This window comes from Perissodus microlepis, chromosome 7, assembly GCF_051167445.1.
Source record: "Perissodus microlepis isolate ML-2025 ecotype Zambia chromosome 7, ASM5116744v1, whole genome shotgun sequence".
Lineage (NCBI taxonomy): Eukaryota > Metazoa > Chordata > Actinopteri > Cichliformes > Cichlidae > Perissodus > Perissodus microlepis.
In genome coordinates, this window is record NC_140467.1 from 6,002,564 (window position 1) to 6,026,835 (window position 24,272).

General features: G+C 40.1%; 1 protein-coding gene across 4 annotated transcripts in view; it reads left to right on the forward strand.

Moving 5' to 3' along the window:
* The first annotated feature begins 2,647 nt into the window (after window positions 1–2,647).
* Window positions 2,648–24,272, forward strand: part of LOC146382388 (excitatory amino acid transporter 2-like) — a 29,100-nt gene continuing 7,475 nt past the window's right edge. Inside the window, exons 1-8 of one of the 4 annotated variants that reach the window (XM_084933005.1) lie at window positions 15,604–15,916; window positions 18,233–18,372; window positions 20,128–20,280; window positions 20,531–20,781; window positions 22,377–22,524; window positions 23,138–23,264; window positions 23,490–23,723; window positions 23,817–24,011. In XM_084933005.1, the coding sequence (XP_084789131.1) occupies window positions 15,879–15,916; window positions 18,233–18,372; window positions 20,128–20,280; window positions 20,531–20,781; window positions 22,377–22,524; window positions 23,138–23,264; window positions 23,490–23,723; window positions 23,817–24,011 (1,286 nt within the window). In that variant the 5' untranslated portion in view covers window positions 15,604–15,878. Of the gene's footprint in view, window positions 3,025–15,601; window positions 15,917–18,232; window positions 18,373–20,127; window positions 20,281–20,530; window positions 20,782–22,376; window positions 22,525–23,137; window positions 23,265–23,489; window positions 24,012–24,272 lie in introns of those variants that run through there. The other 3 variants (XM_084933004.1, XM_084933003.1, XM_084933006.1) reach the window with 3 other exon arrangements.

A 24,272-nucleotide genomic window follows, 5' to 3' on the forward strand; every position in this document is an offset into this window, starting at 1 on the left:
AATAGAAGAGATAATACTGATACAGTCTTGGTGTAACTTTAATGGTTTTCTGGTTTATGTTGAATTTTCCAGCAGATCACTCTTTTTGATCTTCAGTTTGCCCTACACTTTTCAATTTGAAGATGTGAAAAGTGAAATATTAAAATTAAGACTACCTGTGTTAAAAATCAAAAATGTATTTCTGTTATTTCCATTCAATTAGTCTTTACTTTTCCACATCCATGGTGGCAAAGCTGCAAATAGAATTTGTAGAGACTAATTAGTGCTGCTCACACAAATGCCTTTGTGTTTCCAAGCTAGTGGGCTGCTGGATACATACCGAAAGGGTCCCTCAGCTGAAAACATGCAATCATTGTATTGAGTCGTGTGTGCAGAAGTGTAATATCAAATCAGTTGAAAAAGTGCTCCACCAACCCCTCATACCTGACAATGCTTGGTCAGCACTCTGCGTTTGGGATTTTTCTTGCATTACGCCACATGCACTTATTTGTTGCTTAACCTCTTAAGCCTCAAGCCTAACTGATCTCCTGCCTTTTGCCCCCGTATCAGGGGGCATTGGGGCTTAAGAGGTTAATAAGCTTTAAATGCAAAGACCATATTTATCTAAATGTACAGTAACTTCAATGATAATTCAGTGTGATCTATCACATGCTGTCAGAGAAACAGTAACCTTAAGCACTGCTTCATCACTATGTCCCCACTCAAACTAGAGTATTCCCTAACAGATCAGCTTAAAGGGGGTTTATGGATTTCAAGGGCTTTGAACTGACAGGAAACAGCATGCAAACAGCACTCTCATGAGTCAAATCCCACTCTTTAAAGATCAGTCCATTGATCGCAAACTCATCTCAATGGTATTTTGTAGCCAGTGAATTTTGAAAGTTCATTGGCTTTGAAAACAAACTTGTTACAAAGCCAGTTTTTGCCATCATGTTTGAAATATGCTACACCTATGGAGGGGTGAAAAGCCTTCTCTCATAGAGTCCTGTTGAAGCTGAGCAAAGAAAAAAAATCTAACCAAAAAAACCCCCTAAAAATTGTACATGAAAGCAAGAAATCTTGATAAATAAAGAGAAAGACAGAGTTTAAGAAAAATCTGTTTTCAAATTCCAGAGTGAAAAAGGTTGCTGTTTGACAGTCCCACAGAACCGTTAATAGCCCATGGTCTGGAACACTGTAACTATACGTCTTTATCAGCTACACTGAGGCAAAAACATTAAATTGAGGATGTGTCACGATGCCTTGTGAAAGTAAAATATTGACCTACTTACTTTATATTTCTATAATGTCTTGTCTTTCAATGGAATCAATAGGAGAATTTTATTTTAGCATTTCTGACATTTTAACTCTTTATTCCTTTCAGAAAAAGGTCTCACGCCACCTTGCATAATCAAAACATTTAGAAAGGTAGAATTGTTTATGCTGTCTGAGTTAAGTCTGAGATGAGTTATTTAACTTCTTTAGCTATGTTGTAACTTTAGAGGTTTATTTTAGTATTGAAAATCAGTGTGGGAGATATCACTTTTACAACACTGTGCCCAAACTGGAATGGTTCATGAATAATTGGAAACTTGACACCTTTGTGGGCTTTAAAGCAGTTCAATCAGGTCATCTCAGTATAGAAACAATGTTAGTGACGGTCACAAATGATATTCGTATGGCCTCTTATCTTTGTGTTTGTCCTGCTAGACCTCAGCACAGCATTCAATACTGTTGATCGTGATTTTTTCTTACAACCATTAGAGCATACCATAGATATTAAAGGTATTACATTGCAGTGGTTTGAATTATATCTGAGACTCAAATTTGTTCATGCAAATGGTGAGTCTTTCTCATATGCTAAGGTTCATTATGGAGTTCCACAGGGTTCCGTGCTAGAACCAGTTCTATTTACATTATACAGGCAGTATGAAGGCAAAATATACATCTTCACTATGCAGATGATACCCAGATTTCATCCATGAAGCCAGATGACACACACTACTTTATATCCATCACCAGAATGAAGGCAGTATTTTTGATTTGGACTTCAGGGTCATCTTAAATGTATTATCCCACTCAAAATTAATGGACTACTTCTTTGCCAACAATTGATCATTGCAGTCATTTTCAAGAGAAAGAAAATCAGAGTTCATCGTGTACTCCATTGTAACGATTGTATACTTTTTTTCTCATACTACTACCATATTAAATTTAATTTTAGCTTTGGGCTGAAGATTCTCTGCGTCATTCTTTGAATCTTACATGAAGCTAAATACTAACTAATAACACCTTCTTCTTACTTTAGACTTAGACTGGATATATATTTCCATTTTCTTTCATTTATCTAATAAATATGCTGCAAGTTAGACCGACAACATAGAAAATGTAGTGCAGGTGTAATATAACCTCAAGCCTGTGTAAAAATAGGTAATAAAACCTCACATCACCAATAATGCCATTGGTGTAGATCAGAAAAATCCGCAGAGCACCTTATGGCTATCAAAGAATGACTTAATTAGGACACTTTTTGAGGTTAGGTTGGTATTAGTGGGCTTCACTTTAAGGAAATCTAGCTCACTTAACCAATGTCCTTATGAGGAAGGTTTTGCGTGTCCTTGCCGGTAAATCGTGCGCGTGCTCCTATGCATACGCGTGAAAGAAAACTAGAGACTGAGTGGGGTAGAGAGGGTCACAGGGAGACACGGAGAGAAAAAGGGGTACGGTATAGGCTGCATCTTCAGCCAACGAGAGTTGGCATTCCCATGCAGAAGGAACAAAGAGGGGGGAAACGGGTGGAGGTGGGTGGGGGAGTAAAGCGCCGAAGAGTGAGGTGAGGCAGAGCTCATTCAGTGGGATCGTTGAGCTGCGGAGCTCCTCGGATTTTACTAACAGAAAATCCCTGTTTGGTCTGTGAAGCGCTCCTGTCTTGGAACGCGGTGCGCTCTGAAGCTCGCGGTGGCAGACCCTCTCTGAAGCTGATGAAATAAGGTCCTGTACGGGGACAGCACCAAAAACTTTTTTTCGCCGCGATTTGCTGCAAAGGTAAGACAATGATTGGCATTTATTTTAAACATGCAAATAGCATACGTAAACACAAACAGGTTGATTATTAACGAGTGAGTGGCTTTTCTTTGGCGTCACACCCAGTTGGTTGTTCATCACCACAACTTACAGGTAAACATAAGTTATTGCTTTGAGAAACGATTACAGGTACACCTGATATACATGCTAGTAGGTAAACCATTTCAAAAAGCTAATTGGGTCACAGATTTCCATCTCTCCCCCTTTTAATTAACATTTTTGTTTGTTTTCTTGTTTGTTTTTACATTCATATCGCAGCTACTCCAAAGGTAAAGTGACAACCTGCAGTGAAAAGTCCCACAAGGCCGACCGTCAACAATAAGCTTGAGCTGCAGATTAAATTGCAGCAGTGAAAAGTGCTAAATATGCTCATATTTCTCTTCGGATCGCGAAAATGGCAAATGTTAAATGAAAGTCGATTGGACGTGATGTAGATAAACGACGTAAAGAAACATTACAGTGGACGGTTAAAAATAAACCCGGCTTTGCGATGGTCAACACTTTGATACCTAACATTTTCTGAGGATGGCCCGTGATTATTATAATAATAATTATTCTAATTAACTGGCAGCTGAGCCAAAAGCAGGACTCTGTGAAGGTGGCTGTCCTTGTTTTCCTTCATCCAAACGCGAAACGATTCCCATCTTATTATTGTTTAGAGAAATTCAGATGGGTTAAGCGCAAATCACAAAGAAAAAGTAGATTTTATTGTAAATAGGTGCTGTGACATATTTTTTACAGTTCCATTATAAATTTTGGTTTGACACCAGGTGTAACTGCGTACTAATGAACAAATCCTGTTTTCTTGTGTGACCTGTGTAGTGATTTTGAAGATGAAGCCAACAAGTTGTAGCCTGTGTTGCAGCTTTTCATAAAGTATTTTATTGTGGAAAATCTATTCGTAGCCTCGTAGAGGTCTCAGGTGTCGGCAGCCTCTTGCATTTACAAGACGACCATGCAGTTGAGTAATATATGAACTCCTCCCTTAAAAAAAAAAAACAAAAAACAAAAAACCCGAAAATATCTTATAGCGAGCTGTCGCCTCCCACCCCTTTCCCCTCTTCTTACCTTTGGCTACAAACGCCACCCCATCTGAAACCAATCCTTGCAGCACTCTTCCTTTTGATATTAAAAGGAATGCACATGGGCGTTGGGGTGTGAGCACACACAAACACACAGTTTTCCAATCGCACCATCAATGTCACCATGGAAACCAATTCTCTTGGCACTCTCAGTTGATCGCCTTCTGCATTAGTCTTGGATGGTCTTGAAAACGGTTACAGGGTTGTTTATGGATGCTTCTGTCAAAAGGATGTTGATCAAACCTAGACAGGGTTTGGCGCTTCGCCTGAGTGCAGATAAGTCTATATGTTTGGGTTTAATGGGCATGTTTTCTTCCATCGGTGGGCCTTGTGAGAGGAGACATGATCGCTGAGGTCTTGACCTTCATTGTAATTGCTACGAGAATCTGTAAAGCAACTGCTCATGCAGCTGATTCATATTGGCAAACTATTGCACTGTGGCATTTTTCTGCCTTACATGACTGAACCTGACACACATTCAAGGCAAATCCACACATGCAGCTGGGGGAGGGAGGAGGGATCATTTATATTTGCAAGCATATGTCTTTATCATGTCATGCGGTTTCACACTGTGAAGTGCAGCCATAGCATTTCACATAAATGAAAATTTGCATCCACATCAATGTTTGTATGATGCATATATTTAGCATCCACTTATACAGAAGAAATTAATAACACGTTTTTGTAGGCACTGTATCTGTCAGTTCAATTTTGAATCTTCCTTTCCTGCATTTGTTAGGAATTAATTAGGATCAAAAACTAATTATTTCTAGGGTGTTTATGATTTTTTGTTACAAGACAGAAAAGGAATTTTCTCTCTTTCTGTGCTTTTCAGCTTATAGAAATGGTCAAAGTAACACTGTTGAAAAGACAAATATTGCAACTTTAAAGACAATTTTGCAATGACTATCAAAAATGTAAAAATTTTAATAAATATGTTTAAAATATGTTTTAACTCTTGGAAGTTTGGAAGCTCAAAACATGTAACAAAGGAGTTGCCAGTTGTCATGCATGTGCACGCACACACAAAACACACGCAGTACAGACACGCACATGCACATCAAAGATCCTGCAGCATGGCCAATCTTGCTCTAGAAGTGAAACAAGTCAAAAGTATATTTTGCCAAAGCTGTTATCCTTAACATCTGTCAAGATGCTACTTTAATTAGTGAAGACAACATTCATTGCCCTCAGGGCAGGACAGATGTTTAGGTTAACACTCACATGCACATACGCGCTCACATTGTTGTGGAGAAACTGGCTGAAGGCAAATCATGGCGCCTTGTCAAAAAATCCATGCGTCGATTGACTGATATCTTCTTCAGGGACTATCCTCTTTAGTGCAAATTAAATTCCACCAATCAATCTCAATAGTTTTGAAACTTGATAAAGATCTGTTGTGCTTCAGAATTATTAGAGAAGGAATCCAGTAGATAGATTTGTGTAATGTACTCAGTTGACTGGGAACAGTGGACCAACTAAGCAGTCAGCAGTATTTAGACATGAACTGATTCAAAGAAAATTCAAGCTAAGTGGTGGAATAAATAAAAACAAACAAAAACAAACAAACAAACAGGTGAAAAATCACCCACTGAAATCCAAAGCACTTTAGTTTTTGCCAGACAAACTGAGGTTTTACACTGTGAGAAGTGTGAGGTAGAGTGTGAGAGAGTTAACATGTGGGAGTAATTGAAAGATAAAATGCTGGGGAGGACAGAGAGCAATATATAGAACTCTTTGTTTTTAAATTGATAAATGATGGAGTGGGTGAGCAAGGGAGAAGGTGGGGTTGTTTCCCCTCCTTGAGACCGAAGCACTTAGAAGATGGGGCCAGAAGCACTTAGAAGATGGGGCCCATGTTACCTGTCTGGGGCTGGGCAAGTCAGACCTGTTCTCTTATCTGTTTGGAAAGGCTTGATTGAAGACACTGAGAACAAGTGTGATTTAGAATGGGATGAAAAAGGAGGTGGAGAACGTGATGAGAAATGTGGAAGAATGAAGGAAAACTGATTGTAGATGAAGAAAAAAGAAAGAGAGGAAACAGGTGAACTAGAGACCAGTCCACAGCAGGAGGACATCCACAGAGATGTGTACCTGTGTCCATGTGTGGTTGTGTGTCTCCATTCACCCAGCTTCTCTGTGGTCTCGCTGGCAGTCTGTGGCATCTAGTGCTTGAGTAATCCTCCTGGGAACATTCAGAAGCTGCCAAAGTGTCATCCAGCTCCTCTTTTCACTCTTTACCACCCATGCTTGTCTATCTCTATCTCTCTATCTCTCTTTTTACACTCATTCAGCACTCCCCCTTTTCTTTCTCTAGCTGTTGCTTTTATTCCAGTCCTTCCAAATTACAGTAATATCACCCAATTTCATTTTTTTACTCGATTTTACTGTATTTGTTTGCCAACTTTTCTCTCTGGGCTTTGAATCGTGATTTGTCTTTTTCTTGTGACTCTATCACAGCTGTGAGTCTCCCCAATATGGGGAAGAAGGTGATTCATCATCTGTTTTTTTTCCTTTCCCTCTTGTAGTTCTGCCTATAGCACCAATGTTTTGGTTCTCAGAGAGCTGGACAGTTAAGCCTTTCCCATGGGATGACCAAACAAAGAGCCCAGCTCCCTTCACTTCTGTATGACTGCACAGGAACAGAATCATAGGCATTCACTAGCGGGACTGCTGCTGGGCGGCAAAATGATAGATCTCTGCTGGCCACGAATGAGGCACTTCTTCATTTTTGCAATAAGACACCAATATAAACTGCCCAATTAATCTCTGATGATGTGCCAGGGAAGAAGCAAAACCACCCACGTGGTGCCATTTAAGTTTACAGTTTATCTCATATAATGTAAATTTTGTCTCAGAATAATATTTTGTACCGCTGGACTAGAATTCTCCTTAATGAGGGTTCTGACAGCAGAGGTAAAGAAAGACACCTTAACTCTGTTATACAAAAACAATACAGTGAAAAAAGTTTACATTTATTTAAATATAACAAAATTAATTGTACAGTATTATTGGAATTTCTGCCATCACAGCGTAAGGCCTCTGTATATGTGCTGGAAAGGTGCTCTATAGGCTACTCATAAACAGCAACAAAGTAAAATGGTGCTACTTTATGTACTTTTTTTGTGCTTTGCAGGCTGGTACATTGCCTCATTGCTACACTATTGTGAAATAAAAAAATTGTAATAGTGGCTTATTAAAATTCATATCATGTAATTAGATGTCATTTTAGCCTTTTAGTGTAATTTAGTGCTTGCAATGTTCTTGGCCCTGTGGCCCATTACTAAACTATCTGAATTTTGGGTTTGGTCCCATCTGGTAGACATGGGTCAGAAGTTATTGTTAAGATTATCCAGGATGTGTACTGAAAGCCTGCCAGTGCCATCACATTCTGAAAGTTACATAAATATAGATAAGTTTCCCTCACATACTGACTTGATCTGCTCTGCCTATTATATGCAAATCTGCAGTTCGATTCCTGTTTTGACCTATATTCTGCATCATATTAGATAACTGCTCATAATTAATATTGGAGGTCACCATACTAGCTGGGGGGGGGCGACATGAGGTTTGAGTCAGCATTTACTGGTACAGCAAAGGCCTCATCCCTCCCACTCGCTTCATGCCACTGTCCTCCTCCTTGCAAAACTTCAAACCACCCACATCCCATTGGCACCTGCTACACTGCAATTCAGGTCAGCAGGGGGAGTCACAAAATTACTCCAATAGTGATTGGTAAAGGGAAGAAGAGGCAGGATAGAGGGGGTCTCATTTTCTTTCTTTTTTTTCCTTCCTGGCACCAAAGACCATGCCACTATGAACAATCATCCCATTGTGTGGCGACAAAAGAAACATAATTGAAGCAGATTTAGAGCTCAAAACAAATAAAAGACTTCATCTGAACAGTGATTTATCGTGACAGATTCACACTGATTATCAGATGGAGCTCCTTTTGGTTTATACAACAGCTTTGTTAACTTGATGTCAGATGCCTTTGCATTTTGCAGAAAGTAGCATCCAATCGCAAAAACGCTCTACTTTCAATAACAATAATAGAGCTATTCCATTAATCTGTAGATTGAGACTTTCAAAAACAGTTCTGTGTAACTAAAAATATGCCAAAGAGCCTTTGAACTGTTAAAATACATTAATAACAAACGTTTTTGTTTAACCTGTCTTTAGGTTTAGGAAAAGTCTCTCGTATCCCACTGGATGCTCCTTTTGCTGTTTACATTTGTCTACCTATCATTTCTATGTTTGATACTTGAAATCCATGTTTTGGAAATCAAATCTTACTGAAACTCAAAGGGGGAAAAACATAAAAATAACACAAAAACAACAAAGAAATTGTCTAATTGCCCATTTCACCCACTACCCCTCCCAGTCTCACCCACCTTCCTCTTCCTTTGCCCCTTTTTACTATTCCACAAATCCTCAATTAAGTGCGTAATGGGCCTCAGAGGCAGGTTTGTGTGCTTCTTTGTTCAGCCTTGGGGGATCGACTGGCATTAATGTTCCTCTTGAGTATGTAAATAGCCTGAGCTGTGGGAGCGCAAAGCAGAGCTGCTACTTGTCTACTTAATCGCAGCGAGCTCCATCACTTTCGGACATTTTAGGGAGCTGAAGCAAGACATGCATGAGAACTTCAGCACTAAATACAATACCCACACTTAGAAGAGTAACCTCAGCACCCATGTCCACCCCCCAATTCTTCCGGAACCCCCCCTTCTTTTTTTTGCTCTCTCTCTCCTGATTCCGTCAGGATCCTTTACTCTCACCCTTTCTACCTAACTCCCCCCCAGACCTGGCAGTGGCCCTCACCCCTCCTACTTACACAGCTCCCTGACCAATCCTTCCTCTGCATGTGTGCTGCTCCCCACTGCTCAGCCTATCCCATCTTGACAAGCTCCAGTCGATAGACCCTACAGTCTAGTTTTGTTTACCTCACCCACTTGTCCAGCGGAACACACAACAATTGTGTTCATTGCCTGTTTGTCAGCCCCCTTTTCAGAACTAAGAGAGGAGAAAGAGAGGGTGGGGTGGGGGGGGATGAAAAAACAAAAATGGAGGCAACAATTAAGTTTTCTCTCCTCCCCATGAACCCTGTGCGAGCGGTTTCCCAGCTCTATATTCTGTGAACTAACTTGGAGGCCTGTAAAGTGGCCCATTATTCTAGTAGGGTTGGCGTGTTCCAAGAGCGGATTGCCTCAATGGCCGATGAACACAGAGAGGGTTTTGTTAGCAGCGTTTGGCTCACCACATTATGCACTGGTTAATTAGGAGCTCTATCTATCTATCTATCTATCTATCTATCTATCTATCTATCTATCTATCTATCTATCTATACAGTCTTCTAGATATCTAGACATATACCCTGAAATTAACGTCTACCATGTAACATTTATGGATTACACAGACCTGTTGGTACATTCCCACTCACATCTTTGGGAATCCTTGTTTCCTCGTCCTGAAATCCAAAGCAAGTTTACGATCTTCTCGCAGGCTACGATTTTTATGCATGTGGGATTTATGACAGTGGAAAATTGCTGAAAATTATTTTGCCCAGAGCCTGTGATTGACTGCCACTATATGCTGGCTTTAATAATTAGGTTGTGGAAAAAGTCGATGAGAGAGTGCTCGCCCTCTACGGCATTCCTTTGCTACCTGTGACTGAAGAAATATTTACATAAGTTTGACAAAGTGTGCATGACTTTAAAGGTAAAAAGATGAACCAAAGAGTAGCAGGAGACTCCATGTGGCTTCACGTGTAAAAAGTGTTAGTAGTAAGCAACAGCTGGCTCCTGCTTTTCAGATTCAAAGACATGGCTCTGAAAGAATAGCGATAGTAAAGTGTTTCTTTATCTTTAGTAATTGTAAATTTGTAAAATTCTGTTTATTTCAAAAAAGACCTAAAATACTCCAGTTCATGGTACCAGGACCAAAAAAAGCTCAAGATAATCTGCCTTGGCTGAAAATATCCCGTACTGTATCAGTATCTTGTATGTGTGTGAGGAAGAAAAGAAGAGAGAAACTTAGGTAGAGACAGAGAGCGATGAACAGGAAAACAGATTTACGCTGAGACACTGAAAGTGAGCAGCTGACAGCTCGGTCACACTTCCCTGCTCTCCTGATACGCTTCCATATTGCGTCCCTGATGATGTGCATTTTCTTCAGGACACACACAAACATAGAATGTTCTTAGTAGATTATTACATTTTCAACTAATGAGCACATCTTACCGAAATGTGATTTTGCTAAGAACACTGTAACGGCCATGTGTACATACATCTATTTCAAGTTTTATATGCAGATAACATATGGCACATATCCAAGAAGTACAAGCATTTCATTTGGTTGCACAGATACTAGGCACTGGTTTCATTGTTGAAGATAGTTATACCTGCGGTATTATTATCTTACTGTTAGAGGTTAAAATGATTTCCATGCTGTTTTTAAGCAAAATTTAATATAGACTTGTAAAATTTTAACCAGACTTTGCTTGTTATTTAAATGATCCAATTCATATAACATATAAAAATCTACACAAAATATTTGTCTTTAGGACTGAGTCATATGCTAGCGTAGGTACAAAATATGCATGTGGTATCTTGGCTGAGCTGGATGATGTAATGAGCTGTATGTGTGCAGGCATGCCCTTTCAGGCAACGCTGCAGGGTGGTGTGGGGAAATCAGGGTAATGGCTACTGTTTCAGGCTATGCTCAGTCCCTATAGGCTGCACTGTTTAATTAGTGAGAGAACATCCATCCTCCTTTGTCCTCTTATTGGCAAATCCAGACCCGGACTTTAACCCCCCTCACCCAGCCTTTGATTCATGGAACATGACCAGCAGACGTTTTCATTGTTGACAATGGCATTCCATATTCAAAAACAATTTTAAGTGCATCCTGTCATTTTAATTCATTTCAATTTTAGAGTGCGTCAGGTGAGTCTAGTGATGTATGAAACATGATTTGCGCAGTAATCCAATTTCACAGGGCCAGCTGCCTAACACAGATGTCAACTCGTCATGTGTCCACAGATAACGTGATAACAAAAAGCCCCTTGCCTACAGTAAATGTGGAGACATGCTGCTCTTCAAGTGATTACTCTCCCCTTCACCTTCACTGTTTTCTTATTCGCTTGCCATTCCTTTCCTTTGTCTCCATCCTTACCTCCATCAGTGACGCCCCCCGTTCCCTCGCCCTTCCCCCACTGCATTGTTATGGATCCATCTCGATGTGGCATTCTTGCCATTTAACCCCTCCCCTCTTCCCTGTCATCTGCCTCTCAGCCATGTAGCGGGTATATTATAGCGGTGTTTGTAGTAGGGGGTGGGGTTGTCCTGCCTTACTGGCTCATTTAATGAGCTCCGGTGGGGATCGGACCAACGGCATGAAAAGCTGTGTGTTGAAAAATGGGATGTTCTGTTAAACAGATGCGCCTCTGCTAATGATAGTGCTGTAGCATCACTTCATATACAGCATGAACACAGAAACACTCTTGGGAGGCGGGAAATGTAACCCATCACCTGCTAGGGAGGTTTGGAGCGGTAGAGTGAGAGCATCTCAGGTGACTCTTCTTTTTTTGTGAACTTAGAAAAGAGTTGGAGAGTTGGATAGCTGGTACTGAAGGAGCGGTCACTACATAGCTGAAATTTTCACAGTTAAGAGTCTAAGAAGAATGTGAGTCATAAAAACTGAGACTTGGGTTATGAATGTGAGAGGTTTGAGAATAGCTGTTTGATGTTCGGCCTTTTTAAATAATAAAAATAATCCAACATACTCTGGGGTGTCACTACGTGTCCTGTAGCTCCAGCAGTAAAGAGGTTGTGGTGAAATAGATACCATCAGACTAAATTCCCTGTCAGATATTATCCAGATGAATTGAAGTCACCTCATTCATTCCTGTGACAACCATGATTCTGCATAATGGGCCATTAGGACTTAATTACAGTGGGACTTTTTCGCATGTGCGATCTATAGAGACTCCAACACAAGCTTCGGGATTCTCAGAGACTCTCTAATGACTGCCTCATTATGGACACAGAGTTGTGCTAAACAAAAGGAAACCTTAGGGAATGCTCCTTTATGCACTGCCAAGATGGCGATACACTGTGATTTTAAAATATAATGAGAAAAATGGGAAATTTGAAAAGAGAAAATCTGTCTTACAGCTATTGAATACAAGAAATTGAGAATTGTATCTCTCAGGAAGGACATTAATTGAAGAGGAGAGTCATCACTGTATTTGTTGGAAGCACTGAAAGACAAAATTGACAAGCTCCAGTCTGTGAATTCATGTAAAAAAAATGGTACAATTATGACAAGTATGACTTTTTTGAGCTCCTAGTAGTTTCAGTATGGGCAGTAACACCATGTGACAATCTCAGGCAGGGTCAGCTGTGGTAAGTACATGGTAGTCTGTCAGTATTTGGGAGATCTGTGCTAAGACCGGAGGCTGGGTCACTGACCGTGGTACTGAATACCAGTGCTTAGGCCTACAAAGGCAGGATGCCTATGTTTTTAAGGATACCCCTGTTATTGTCACCAGATCTGCAGCACTATATTGATAACAACACGCTTTAAATTTCTGTTACTTTTCTCTTATTTGACTGTGAGTAAAACTTCACAATTGCAGAAAAGTTTCCTCAGAATTTCCTTTAGAACACGTCACCTGCTTTCCAGTTAGTGATTAGTGACTTTGATGAATTTCAGCATAAATATATTTTATTCATGTTCACATACATTTACCTTTGTGTCTTTCTTGTGACTATAAGCTCACTCTAGGGTTAACTTTGAATAGGCCTAACACAACTTTTTAAGTGTCCCACTGAGTGACTGTACACCTACTCTCTTAAATTAACAGAATTGAGAAAATTTAGCATCACCAACACTAAAATGGGAATGTCAGAGGTGTAGCATGCTTTGGAAAACAACATTCAGAAACAGCTGAGACACAAATATGTAAAAAGACAATGTATAAAGATATTATGCAGAAAATACATAATCTTTAAAAATGTTTATTTGTTGGAGAATAGCATACTGACTGTGGAAGGAAAGCACAGTGTCAGTTGTGATTTGGGATTTGATATTTAACACATGCAGTTTTGCATCAGTATTGTTTTATTGGAACTTCCACTTGATTACTTTTCCCTCTGTGGACATCTCTATCGATACCTGTCCCTAAACATATTAATCCCAACCATGTAGGGATGCATAATCTAGAGGTGCAGTGTGATAAAGCCTCTCTTTCTTTAGAGTCCTGGAAATTATCTCCCTCTTCTTATGCACAGCACAACCTGGAGTGTTTGCTGAGAGCTTCCTTTTGAGGGGCTGGTGGTGGTCACAGCTCCTAGGCAGCCAGTATGTGTGAGCTCATTTCTTCCCACTGTAATGCAAGTGACTGTGAGGCCCAAAGGGGGCAGATATATCCGGAGCCTGGCCCTGCTCCAGTTGCCTTTATATCACAACATATTGTGATGCACCAATCAAGAGAACGGGGATCGGGCTCCTCGAGAGACCAGTGGGAAATGTGTATAATGGGCCGTCTGTGCTATCACATGGATGATAACAGCCTGAATTTGACCAGTAATCACACAACCAGCCTCTAATGCAAACTTCTTTAGTTATTAGGTAGACATATTTTATGACTGGCACCATATGTCCACACTTACCACAGTAGCTCAAAAATTATGAAGCAGCACAAAACGCCTCATGAAGTTTGTTTAAATTTTTTTTGAATGCATGAATTTGAATGAATTTTCTTTTATGAGATAAAGATAAAACTTCAATCTTTTGAGCCATACATTCTCTTTATAGTGTGTTTGTGCAGGCTGTGTGTTTGTATGCTATGTATGTGTGTGGCTGTGAGCTTCCTCCTTCCCCTTCATCCTCTTCTCTAAACCACAGAGTGTTGCCAGGACAACCCCTCGTGGTCCTTGCTGCATCGCAGCAGCCGTCAATGCCAGCGCTGAGGGAACCTCCTCGCACTGGGAAGGCTGCATAAAATTGGGATAATCGCCGTCGATTATGGGACACAATGAGCTGCTGCTTCTGAAAGATTCATTCATCCTGGAAAAAGAGACTGTGGAGGGGGGCAAGAGAAAGGGGCGCCTTGGTCCCTCCGCTGCTCTCCCACGGTGGGCACAGGCATGACATCAGTGGCCTGAAAGAACTGGCATTCTGGACATGCCCACTGCACTCCCCTCTTGCTATACCCTTGCACCCCCTCTCATCTGAATCCCCCCCCCCCTCCTTTTCTTGCTCCTGCCAGTTTGGATGCAGCGCTTGGCCGGACGAGTTGGGGCCACTGCCACTGTTTGCGTGAGAAACAAAGCCCCTCAGAAGGAAGAGAGAGGAAGCAGAGAGCTTCACATGGTACCAGCCAAAAGCGGGGATGGCTGCCTCGGCCTTCCCCTCACAGGCCCCTCTTTTGGCTGAGAAGTGCTGGTGCGACCCCAGTACCCCCTTCTCCCCTAGTGTCCCTCTTACACCCCCTTGTAACCCCTTCTTCTCTGTCCTAGCCCCTTGCTCTCATCCCGAAACTGCACTCTTTTCCCGGGAGAGCGCTTTGAATAAGGATGACATGTTAAAGGATTTAGGATGAGTGATTTCTCATGACACAACCTTTACAGACAGAGATGGCATTCCTCTTGCTTTTGTTGTGTAGCTGGTCATTTGTTTGAAGAGGAAATAGCTTTCCAACACATTTCCCTAATTAGAATAATGTGATACTGCTCAATGCCATGTGAAGTCTCATGCTGCTGGGAGACTAGAGGGAAATCAGCGTGACAGCATCCTCACATGAATCACATAGGTCAATTGTGCTTTGGAGTTCAGTTTGGAGTTTTATTGACTATAGTCAATAAGATAGATAGATAGATAGATAGATAGATAGATAGATAGATAGATAGATAGATAGATAGATAGATAGATAGATAGATAGATAGATAGATAGATAGATAGATAGATAGATTGATTGATTAACCAGTGTATAATGTGGTGAACCACATATGCATCTGGATGTCCTCAAACCTCTAAACAGCAGATTTATGTATGTTAATCGTTTATTCTTTAATCATCTTTTCCCACAAAAGGGTTACTTACAAAGCACTATTATATTGTGCCAGCATGATCATGCTCATCTCCAGCAGTCTAGCCTGTCATGCACTATCCATGGTACTTGGATGTGTCTAGAAGCATGGTCTCTGTGGGGATTACAGTGTTCAGGGACTGTTAAGGACCCTGAGGGATTTGAAACATAGGCTCTGATACTAGCTCCTCCCTCCATTTCTTCTTCTTAGTTATTTATTTACTTTTAGGTTTGTTGGCTGTGCGTCTGCGTATGATATGTGTGCACGTGTGAGATTCATGAGTAGCTGGCCGTGGGTGTTGGTGGCAGTGGAGTCAAGGGGTAGGAGGTGTGGTGGTGGAGGGGGGTGGGGGATGTAGCAGACATCAGGATGAGCCATTCAGGTTGCTGTGTCTGTGACTAAGTCTGCCGTCTGGACTGTGTTGACTCGCTCCTCTCTGGATGCTGCGGAGGAGTTTGTGGACAGCTGAAAGCAGGTTGCCGTCAGCAGAGCAGAGGTGTTTTTTAGCCACCGGCTGTACCTGGGATCTTATCTGCTGACATCAGGCAACATATTTGGATGGAGCACTTGCACGCCTGCTAACACTTTCATGTGCCGACTCCCTCTTAAATACCAAAGACTGGAGATTTGATCCTGGTCAATGTATATAGCACTTACCTCAACTCCCCCAGAAATGAAGTAAGTACTATGTATTTCCATTTATATCATAAATATTTACTCCTTTTACTTTTTTTCTCTTTTTTTACTCCAGCCACTTATTGATTTTTAAGTTTTGTTTTTATATACAATGAAAAAAAAATAGTTTTATAGTTTTCATTTTATTCACAACTCCAGTAACTCTTCATGGCTTTACAGTCCTGTAATGCAATTAATCTGACTAAGCTCTCAGCCAAGATTAACCGGTTTACAACATGATCCCATTAGTGACTGAGAGGAAGAAGCTGTTTGTGGGTGTGTGGGCTTGTACAGGTCTGAAGGTCTGAAATGTGGTTTTGTACTGAACATTTAGTAAAATCTGATTATACTGAAACAAAAGTAACTTTTTAACATTTACACTTCCTAAAACAAGATGCCCAGTCCCATCTGATTGTGGACTTAAGTGTGAAGCTTCTCAGAATTATTTGTTAGGGCACAGTAATTAATTCGAAGCTCATGAAATGTTAATAACAAGAAGAATGTTCTATCCAACAAAATGACTCTATAACACAAAAACACCTTGCTATTTCCTCCTGGTGCAAATTGATAATAAATAATGCAGCTGCTGCAGTGGCTGTAACTCTTAGCTATATTTTTTCACATTCATCCATCACTGGGTCACACAAACCTGCTCTCTCATTTGTCTCTGACTTGGTGAGAGAAGTGTTAATGAGAGGATTACGGCAGAGTATCGCCTGCTTCCTCTCATAGTGCTAAAAATAATGAAAGGGAGTGAAAAAGGGGGACATTCAATTAGCAGCACTCATCACTCCCGTGGAATAGGATTTTTATATAATGGAAATTTTTTAATTTCTGGGGTTTTATGAATTCCTTGAGTTTTTATCTAAAGTATGAAATCACACCAAGATAGAGTGCAATGTGGCTGCTACTTGCCTGCTGTTTGCATGTATTTTCTGTATTTCACACGTAGAAATTAATAAGAGGAGCTAGGAATCATCCATCTGTGTGCCTGGAAGGTGACCAGGTGGTCTTGTTATAGTCTTTCAACATCACAATGCACACACAATGGGGGAGGTGCGTGTAACTTAGAAAGTGTGTGTTTTATGTGGAATTGTATGCATACACAAAAAACTAAAACCTAAAAAAATCATAATAATAACAAGGCTGGCTGTTAGGTTCCTCTCCCAAACAACCTCTTGATTCAAGCTCTCTGTTGCATTTGGTAAAAGCTTTAGCTTTGACAAAGAAAGAAAAAAAATACTTGACATCATCATTAATATCTCCAAATAGCATAATCTTCACCACTGAAGCTTCCATTTGTGTTTTTTAGACTGTGAACCCCACGGCAAGGGGGAAGGTGAGGGTCACTTTATTTCATTTTTTCTGTTCTTGGTTATCCATCACACCAGAATTTGTAATGGGCTCATTGAATAGCAACAAAGTCCATAAGCAGACAAAAGATATATCAAGCCAAGCAAGTTAATTTTGTATATTTTTTCTTTAACTTGATGCTGAGGGATTAGCATAAAGCTATAGTGCCTGTTATTTTCTCTTTTCTTACATGTGTTAAACACATACCTAACTGTCACATGACAGACACAGCTGGCTCCCTTCTCATTAAACAAATGCATTAACACCTCAGTGGGACTAACACAAAGCTGCTCTCAAAGTATTACCTGTGAATGTGAAAACTGAAATGATAACTGAGAGATAGAAAGAGAAAGTCTAAACAGATATATTATTTGATAGTTAGGCATTTTTTGTCTCGTACTCTTTTTTTTTCAGTGCAACAACATTGTAAAATTAAGGCTCTGTTTAATCTGTGCATTGTAACAATTCCTGAAAAGTCTACCAACATTTTCCACAATTAATTTTATCAGAAAAAAAGTTTCACAGTTTCTGCAAAAATCTAACAAAAGTCTGCTCTGAGAAAATTGGGGCTACACAATCGCCCTTCAGTAAACTGAGATGAGATACCCCAAAGGACTGTGATTTCAGAAGCAGCAGCTTGTAGTCAGCTTGCATCTTTTGGAATGCTCTCTTAACCATGAACAAACAGTGTTCGAGTGACAGCTTGGCAACGCTTGAATGCTAAACATTTTTCATCACACAGTGTTTTGATTTGAGCTATAAACAGTTTTCAAAGGCTCCTGTATGTTGTTGTGGAATCAACAGAGTCTTCTTTCTCACAGTGACTGTCACATGACAGAATATGACCACAGCATGATCGCCACAGCATGGTCATCATGTTCTGTGGTCAAGTGTGTACTTTTCACATTGTCTGGCTTGATGGCTTTGATTTTAATAAATATCACTTGTTCTTTCTTCATATCACAGTGCCAACAGTATGCCTAAACAAGTGGAGGTGAGGATGCACGAGAGTCACCTGGAGCCCATTGAGGCCAGGCCCCAGTCGAAATGTGCCCTAATCTGCTCCAAAATGTTCAAGAACCTTCTTCTCACTCTCACTGTCCTTGGTAAGCCCCCTCACACTGTTTTCTTTTCTTTCAATTACTTTTTATTATTATTATTATGTTTTTGTTTTGTTTTTTTTATCTCGAGAGCCTAATAAAAAGCAAGGCGGGCTAAACACAGATACTAACTACCACTGAGTTCAGTCTTATGCTAGCTCAATTATATGTGTGGAGGAGATGCCATCTGTGCTCAGACAGAAAGATGACTGAGTGTTCTGAACTTTCCCAATTCTGTGCCACCTGTTGCTATCAAAAGCTCTGTGCTGTACTGGACATACAAACAGCCTCTGGTGATGCATGAAAAGTGCTGTCATCTTACCACAGGCTGATTAGGGTGCAAAGCAAAAAAGGTTTTAATAAAGTAAGAGATGTAAGGTCTTAAATTAGATTTGTTTAAGCTGTAGTTCTTTCTGATGTTTTGTTTTTATGTCATCTCTCCCAGTCATACAGTCTATAATTACAGGACTCTTTAAACTGTAAATTAAAAAATGTGTGTACATTTCTTACTGCGTTGCGCTTGTATGTATGTGGGCTTGTATGAGCATGCATACTGTGTACATCCTATGGCACCCGGCTGGACGCTCACAAAGCAAGTGAGCCAGCATGATCATTGATCATCTGTCACTTGGCAGATGAAACCTTGAAAGGGAACTTGCAATTGCTCCAAAGGGAAAGCACAGGAAATCAAGTGCCATCCAAAACCATCGGGTGTGCAGAATCCACAGGATGCTGTTAGACTGGGGGAGAGATTAAAGCGTTGAAGACAACTTAGGTTTAAAAAAAAAAAAAAACAAAACAAAAAATGCTGGAGGCCTTGTGATCAGTTTGTGTTATGAAACAATATATTGGGCTGTGTTATCTTTGGCAGCGGAAGTGCAGCCCCAGGAGGATGTTGGAGTTTTGTCTGGCCTAAGACAGACAGACACAGAGGCCAACCACCAGGCCTGGTAGGCCGGGGAGTGGGGCGTGGGGGTGGGAGCATACAGAGGTCAGCTTTACTTAATGGCAGGAACAGTGTGTGGCAGGAAAAGAGTTGTTGGTTAGAAGAGACATTGTGGCTTTAAGGATCAACAACGATTTTGTTTGAGAATAGATGATCTTTCAAATGTCACAATATTCAGGCTATTAAAGAATGGAGATCAGAGGAAAGGTAAGGTTGCACACGCAAAAAAGATAATGTGAAAATAATCCAAGTATCTCAGTGAGACAAAATTTGTGCCTGGGATTAGAGTGAAACATATCTTTTTAATCCATCATTTATTGAAGCTTTTGAAAAAATAAAATTTTTAAAAGAGTTTGCTGAGATGACAGATGCTTCACCAGTGAGTCTGACATGCTGCTCCTCCTCTCTGCTTCAAAGGAATCTGATCTTAATCCTCCACGAGCTTTGCTCACTGTCAGCAGGTTTGCATTTTATCTTCACAACCCACTGCCCTCCCTAAGTATCCAGCAGATTCCTTCTCACCAAACAACTGAAATTATAAGGCTGGAAGCTAAGATGTTACTAAGATGTTAATACGATGTCTTTGAGAACAAATCATTTGAGAATTATTTATTTCATAGTTTGAATTGATACTATTTTCAAGTAGCAAATGATTAAAATCATAGCATTTTGTTATGCTTTATTTGCATGTAATATCTGACTTACTTAAAGTTGGCTCTGCTTGGCCACTTTGTTTCTGTATTTCACTTTGTTTCTCTCACACAATTTCATATTTTGGGATTTTACACCTTTTTATTTTTCTTGTTGCACTTCAGGTGTGATCTTGGGGGCTGTATCAGGGATGCTGCTTCGTGTTGCTTCCCCAATCCACCCAGACATTGTCATGGTGATTGCTTTTCCTGGAGACATCCTAATGAGGATGCTGAAGATGTTGATCCTGCCACTCATTATCTCCAGTTTAATCACAGGTGCAGTGTAATTTATCACACTCAAATATATTAGGAATATTAAGTTCCTGATTTACACCTTTTGCTGCTCTAATACACTAAAATAGACTTGGTGAAAAAGTCATAATGCAATAAGAAAATACCCTTATATAATCTACTAATTGTCTTTGCATAGCACAGCCTTCATGTCTTGCAGCATTGAGTCAACATTTCCATTGGATACGTCCTAGCAATTAACAGGCAAACATGATCTTGCTTGCTTTGGGTGCAGGTCTAGCCGGTCTTGATGCCAAATCTAGCGGTCGCCTGGGCACCAGAGCTATGGTCTACTACATGACAACCACAATTATTGCTGCTATCCTGGGAGTTATCCTGGTGTTAGTCATCCACCCTGGCAACCCCAAACTGAAGGAGAATCTTGGCGAGGGCGAGAAAAATGATGATGTGTCTAGTCTGGATGCCTTCTTTGATCTGATCAGGAACCTTTTCCCAGAGAATCTTGTTCAGGCTTGTTTCCAACAGGTAACAGATTAAAAGGATTTATTCACAGTTTGAAAATCTTTGTGAGATATCTGAACACATGAATGCCATCCCATCACTTATTAGGGAATATTACATAAAGTCATAGAAAATAAACTTGTGTATTGGGACATGTGTAGGCTTACATTCATAAAGTGTTCGGAAGAGGCTACCAACAGAGAACTACAGGGGTTGATGCCTGATAAACCAAAACAATTGCACACACAATACAAATTTTATTTATATAATGCCAAATCAAAACAACAGTTGCCCCAATGCTATTATATTGTGAAGTAAATAGCTTTCAATAATAGAAAGGAAACATAGAAAATCCAAGCAACTCCTCCTCGAGGAAGCGTTTGGGGACAGTGGGAAGAAAAAACTACCCTTTAACAGGAAGAAGCAGAATCAGGCTCAGGGAGAGGCAGCCATCTGTTGGAAGAGAGCCAGAGATTAATAACTAATTAATTACTAATGATTAAATGCAGAGTGGTGTATAAACATATAGTGAGTGAAAAAGGTTATTGAAGAAGAAACACATCATGGGAATCCCCCAGCAGCCTAGAGCTAGAGGAGTCAGGGTCTCCTGATCCAGCCCTAAAAATATACTTTAAAATAAAGTTTTAAGCCTTATCTTAAAAGAAGAAAAGTGTCTATCTGCTAAATCCAAATTTAGAGCTGATTCCACAGAAGAGGGGCCTGAAAGGTGAAGACTTTACTTCTCATTCTACTTTCAAATACTAAAGGAACAACTAGTAGGCTCGCAGTCTAGAGCAAAGTGCTCTAATGTGATGTTATTGTACTATAAGGTCATTAAGATAAGATGCGGCCTGATTATCCAAGACCTTGTACATTATAAGAAAGATATTAAATCTGATTCTAGATTTAACAGAGAGCCAATGAAGAGAAGTCAGTGTAGAAGATATATCTTGCTATATATATATGTTGCTATATATCTTCCTAGTCCCTGTCAATACTCTTGTTGCAGCATTTTGGATCAACTAAAGGCTTTTTTAGGACATTCGAATAATAACGAACAAATCCAGCCTAGAAGTAATAAATGAATGAACAGTTTTTCAACATCACTTTGAGACATGTTTCTAATTTTAGAGATATGCTTCAAGTGGAAAAAAAAAGTCCTACATAATTGTTTAATATACGTGTTGAATATCCTGGTAAAAAACAATTCCAAGAATTGGTGGTCAAGGTAGTGCTATCCAGAGTGAGAATTTGCTTACTCTGGATAGCATTTGCTGCGGGTATGTCTTTAAGACATACCTGCAGTTTAACTAACTGGTGTGTGTTATGGTGCATGTTCATGGACAGATAAAGTTTAGTATCATCTGTATAGTAGTGAAAATGTTTGCCAATGCCTTCTGATGATACTGACTAAGGGAAGCATGTATAATGTTAACAGAATTGGTCCTAGCATGGAACCCTGTGGAACTCCATAGTTAACCTTAGTGTGTGAAGAGGACTCTCCATTTACACGAGCAAACTGGAGTCTTTTAGAGAGATCTGATTCAGAACCTTAAAGGAAAATATTTTAAATGTCATTAGCTCATTAATATTTATGCTTAATGCTTAATTTCTTTCAGATTCAGACAGTCACAAAGAAGGTGGAGGTGGTTATTGAGGAGGATGTCAATGCCACCACTATGGAGGGCCTAGTGGCTAACATTACAAAGGAGCCTCAGTACGTCATCAAAAAGTCACTGCAGTTCAAAAGTGGCATGAATGTTTTGGGTATGTAAAACTCACTGCAACTGAAAACACATAGTAATATAGCTGCAGTATGTGGCTTAGTAACATTGAGCAATATTACAAATGGTGCTAAGCGCTAACATCAGCATGCTAAAATGAAGACAATGATGAAGCTAAGATGCAAATGCTAAGCTGGTAGCAGGTAACAGAACATGTATACATGCTGAGAACATTCATCATCTTAGCCAGCTTAGCCATCACCATCACAGCATTTGCTAACTAGCGCAATACACAGAAATACAGATCGCTGCCTGATGGAAATGTTCTGAATGTTTTGCAGTTGAGACATTTCCATCGAAACCACAATGCAAAGAGAACAAGTCGGGGAATAATCAAAGTCATTTAGATTAATTCCCTCGGCACCATATTGATTTAATATCATGGAAAATAGATGTTCAGGTATTTCAGATATTCCAGTCATACTCTAGAGTCATGACTGGGAATCGGTTTTGAATGTTGCAAATATCTGGACAGGCCTATTGGTTTTTAAATAGAAACCCTATCATCTTATAAGAATTCCCTGATGCTGGACACATCTCACCCTTCAGCACTGGTGGCATTCAAAATGTGACACATTTATGATTTTTTGTCACAGGTCTGATTGGTTTCTTTATTGCATTTGGCATCTGCATGGGCAAGATGGGAGAGAAGGCCAGGCTCATGATTGAATTCTTCAATATCCTCAATGAGATTGTGATGAAACTTGTCATCATGATCATGTGGTTAGTGTCACTCAAGATTCCCATTGACTCATTTTAAAACTCATTTAAGTCATTTGAATCAGAAATGACTTAATTTAATGTGTTTGTTGTTCATTCCAAGTTATTTGTCAAGTCACTGTAACGCTTTAAAAGATAAAGGCTTGCTTGTAATAGGAAGATTTTATGAGGGTTAACTATATTAATATGTTGCTAAATGATTAAACATATACTTTTTCTTCTCATCAGGTACTCTCCCTTTGGTATTGCCTGTTTGATTTGTGGCAAGATCATTTCCATTAAGGATCTGGAGGTCGTGGCTAGGCAGCTGGGCATGTACATGGTGACAGTGATCATTGGCCTCATTATCCACGGAGCAATTTTCCTCCCCAGCATTTACTTCGTTATCACCAGGAAAAACCCCTTCACCTTCTTCCTGGGCATCTTCCAGGCCTGGATTACTGCTCTGGGGACAGCTTCCAGGTTAGCATCAGAATGGAAAAGGAATTGCTGTCTTAATATTTGTGCAAATTATTATACATTTATAATCCAACTTGTTTTGCTTTTCCCCTCCAGTGCTGGTACACTACCTGTCACCTTCCGTTGTCTGGAAGAGAATTTGGGTATTGACAAAAGAGTCACTCGTTTTGTGCTCCCAGTCGGTGCCACCATCAACATGGATGGAACTGCTCTGTATGAGGCTGTGGCTGCCATTTTCATTGCCCAGATGAACGGTGTCAACCTTGACCCTGGTCAGATTATCACTGTCAGGTCAGAAAGAACACGGCTTTGCACTTAATATTTAACATCCCATCCTAGCTTACATATATATAAGAATGGGTTTTAGAAATGGAGTCCTACAGAATGGCTGCATATGTGTGCAGTTCTTCCATTGAAGCTATTCTTAGTCACCAAAGTAAGACTTGCAGTTCCCACTGTTTAAATTGTTTAAACTGAGATAAATGCAGCTCCCACAGTTAGATCATTATAATAAAGACAAACTCAGCAGAAGTGTTGTGGCATTTAGTGGCG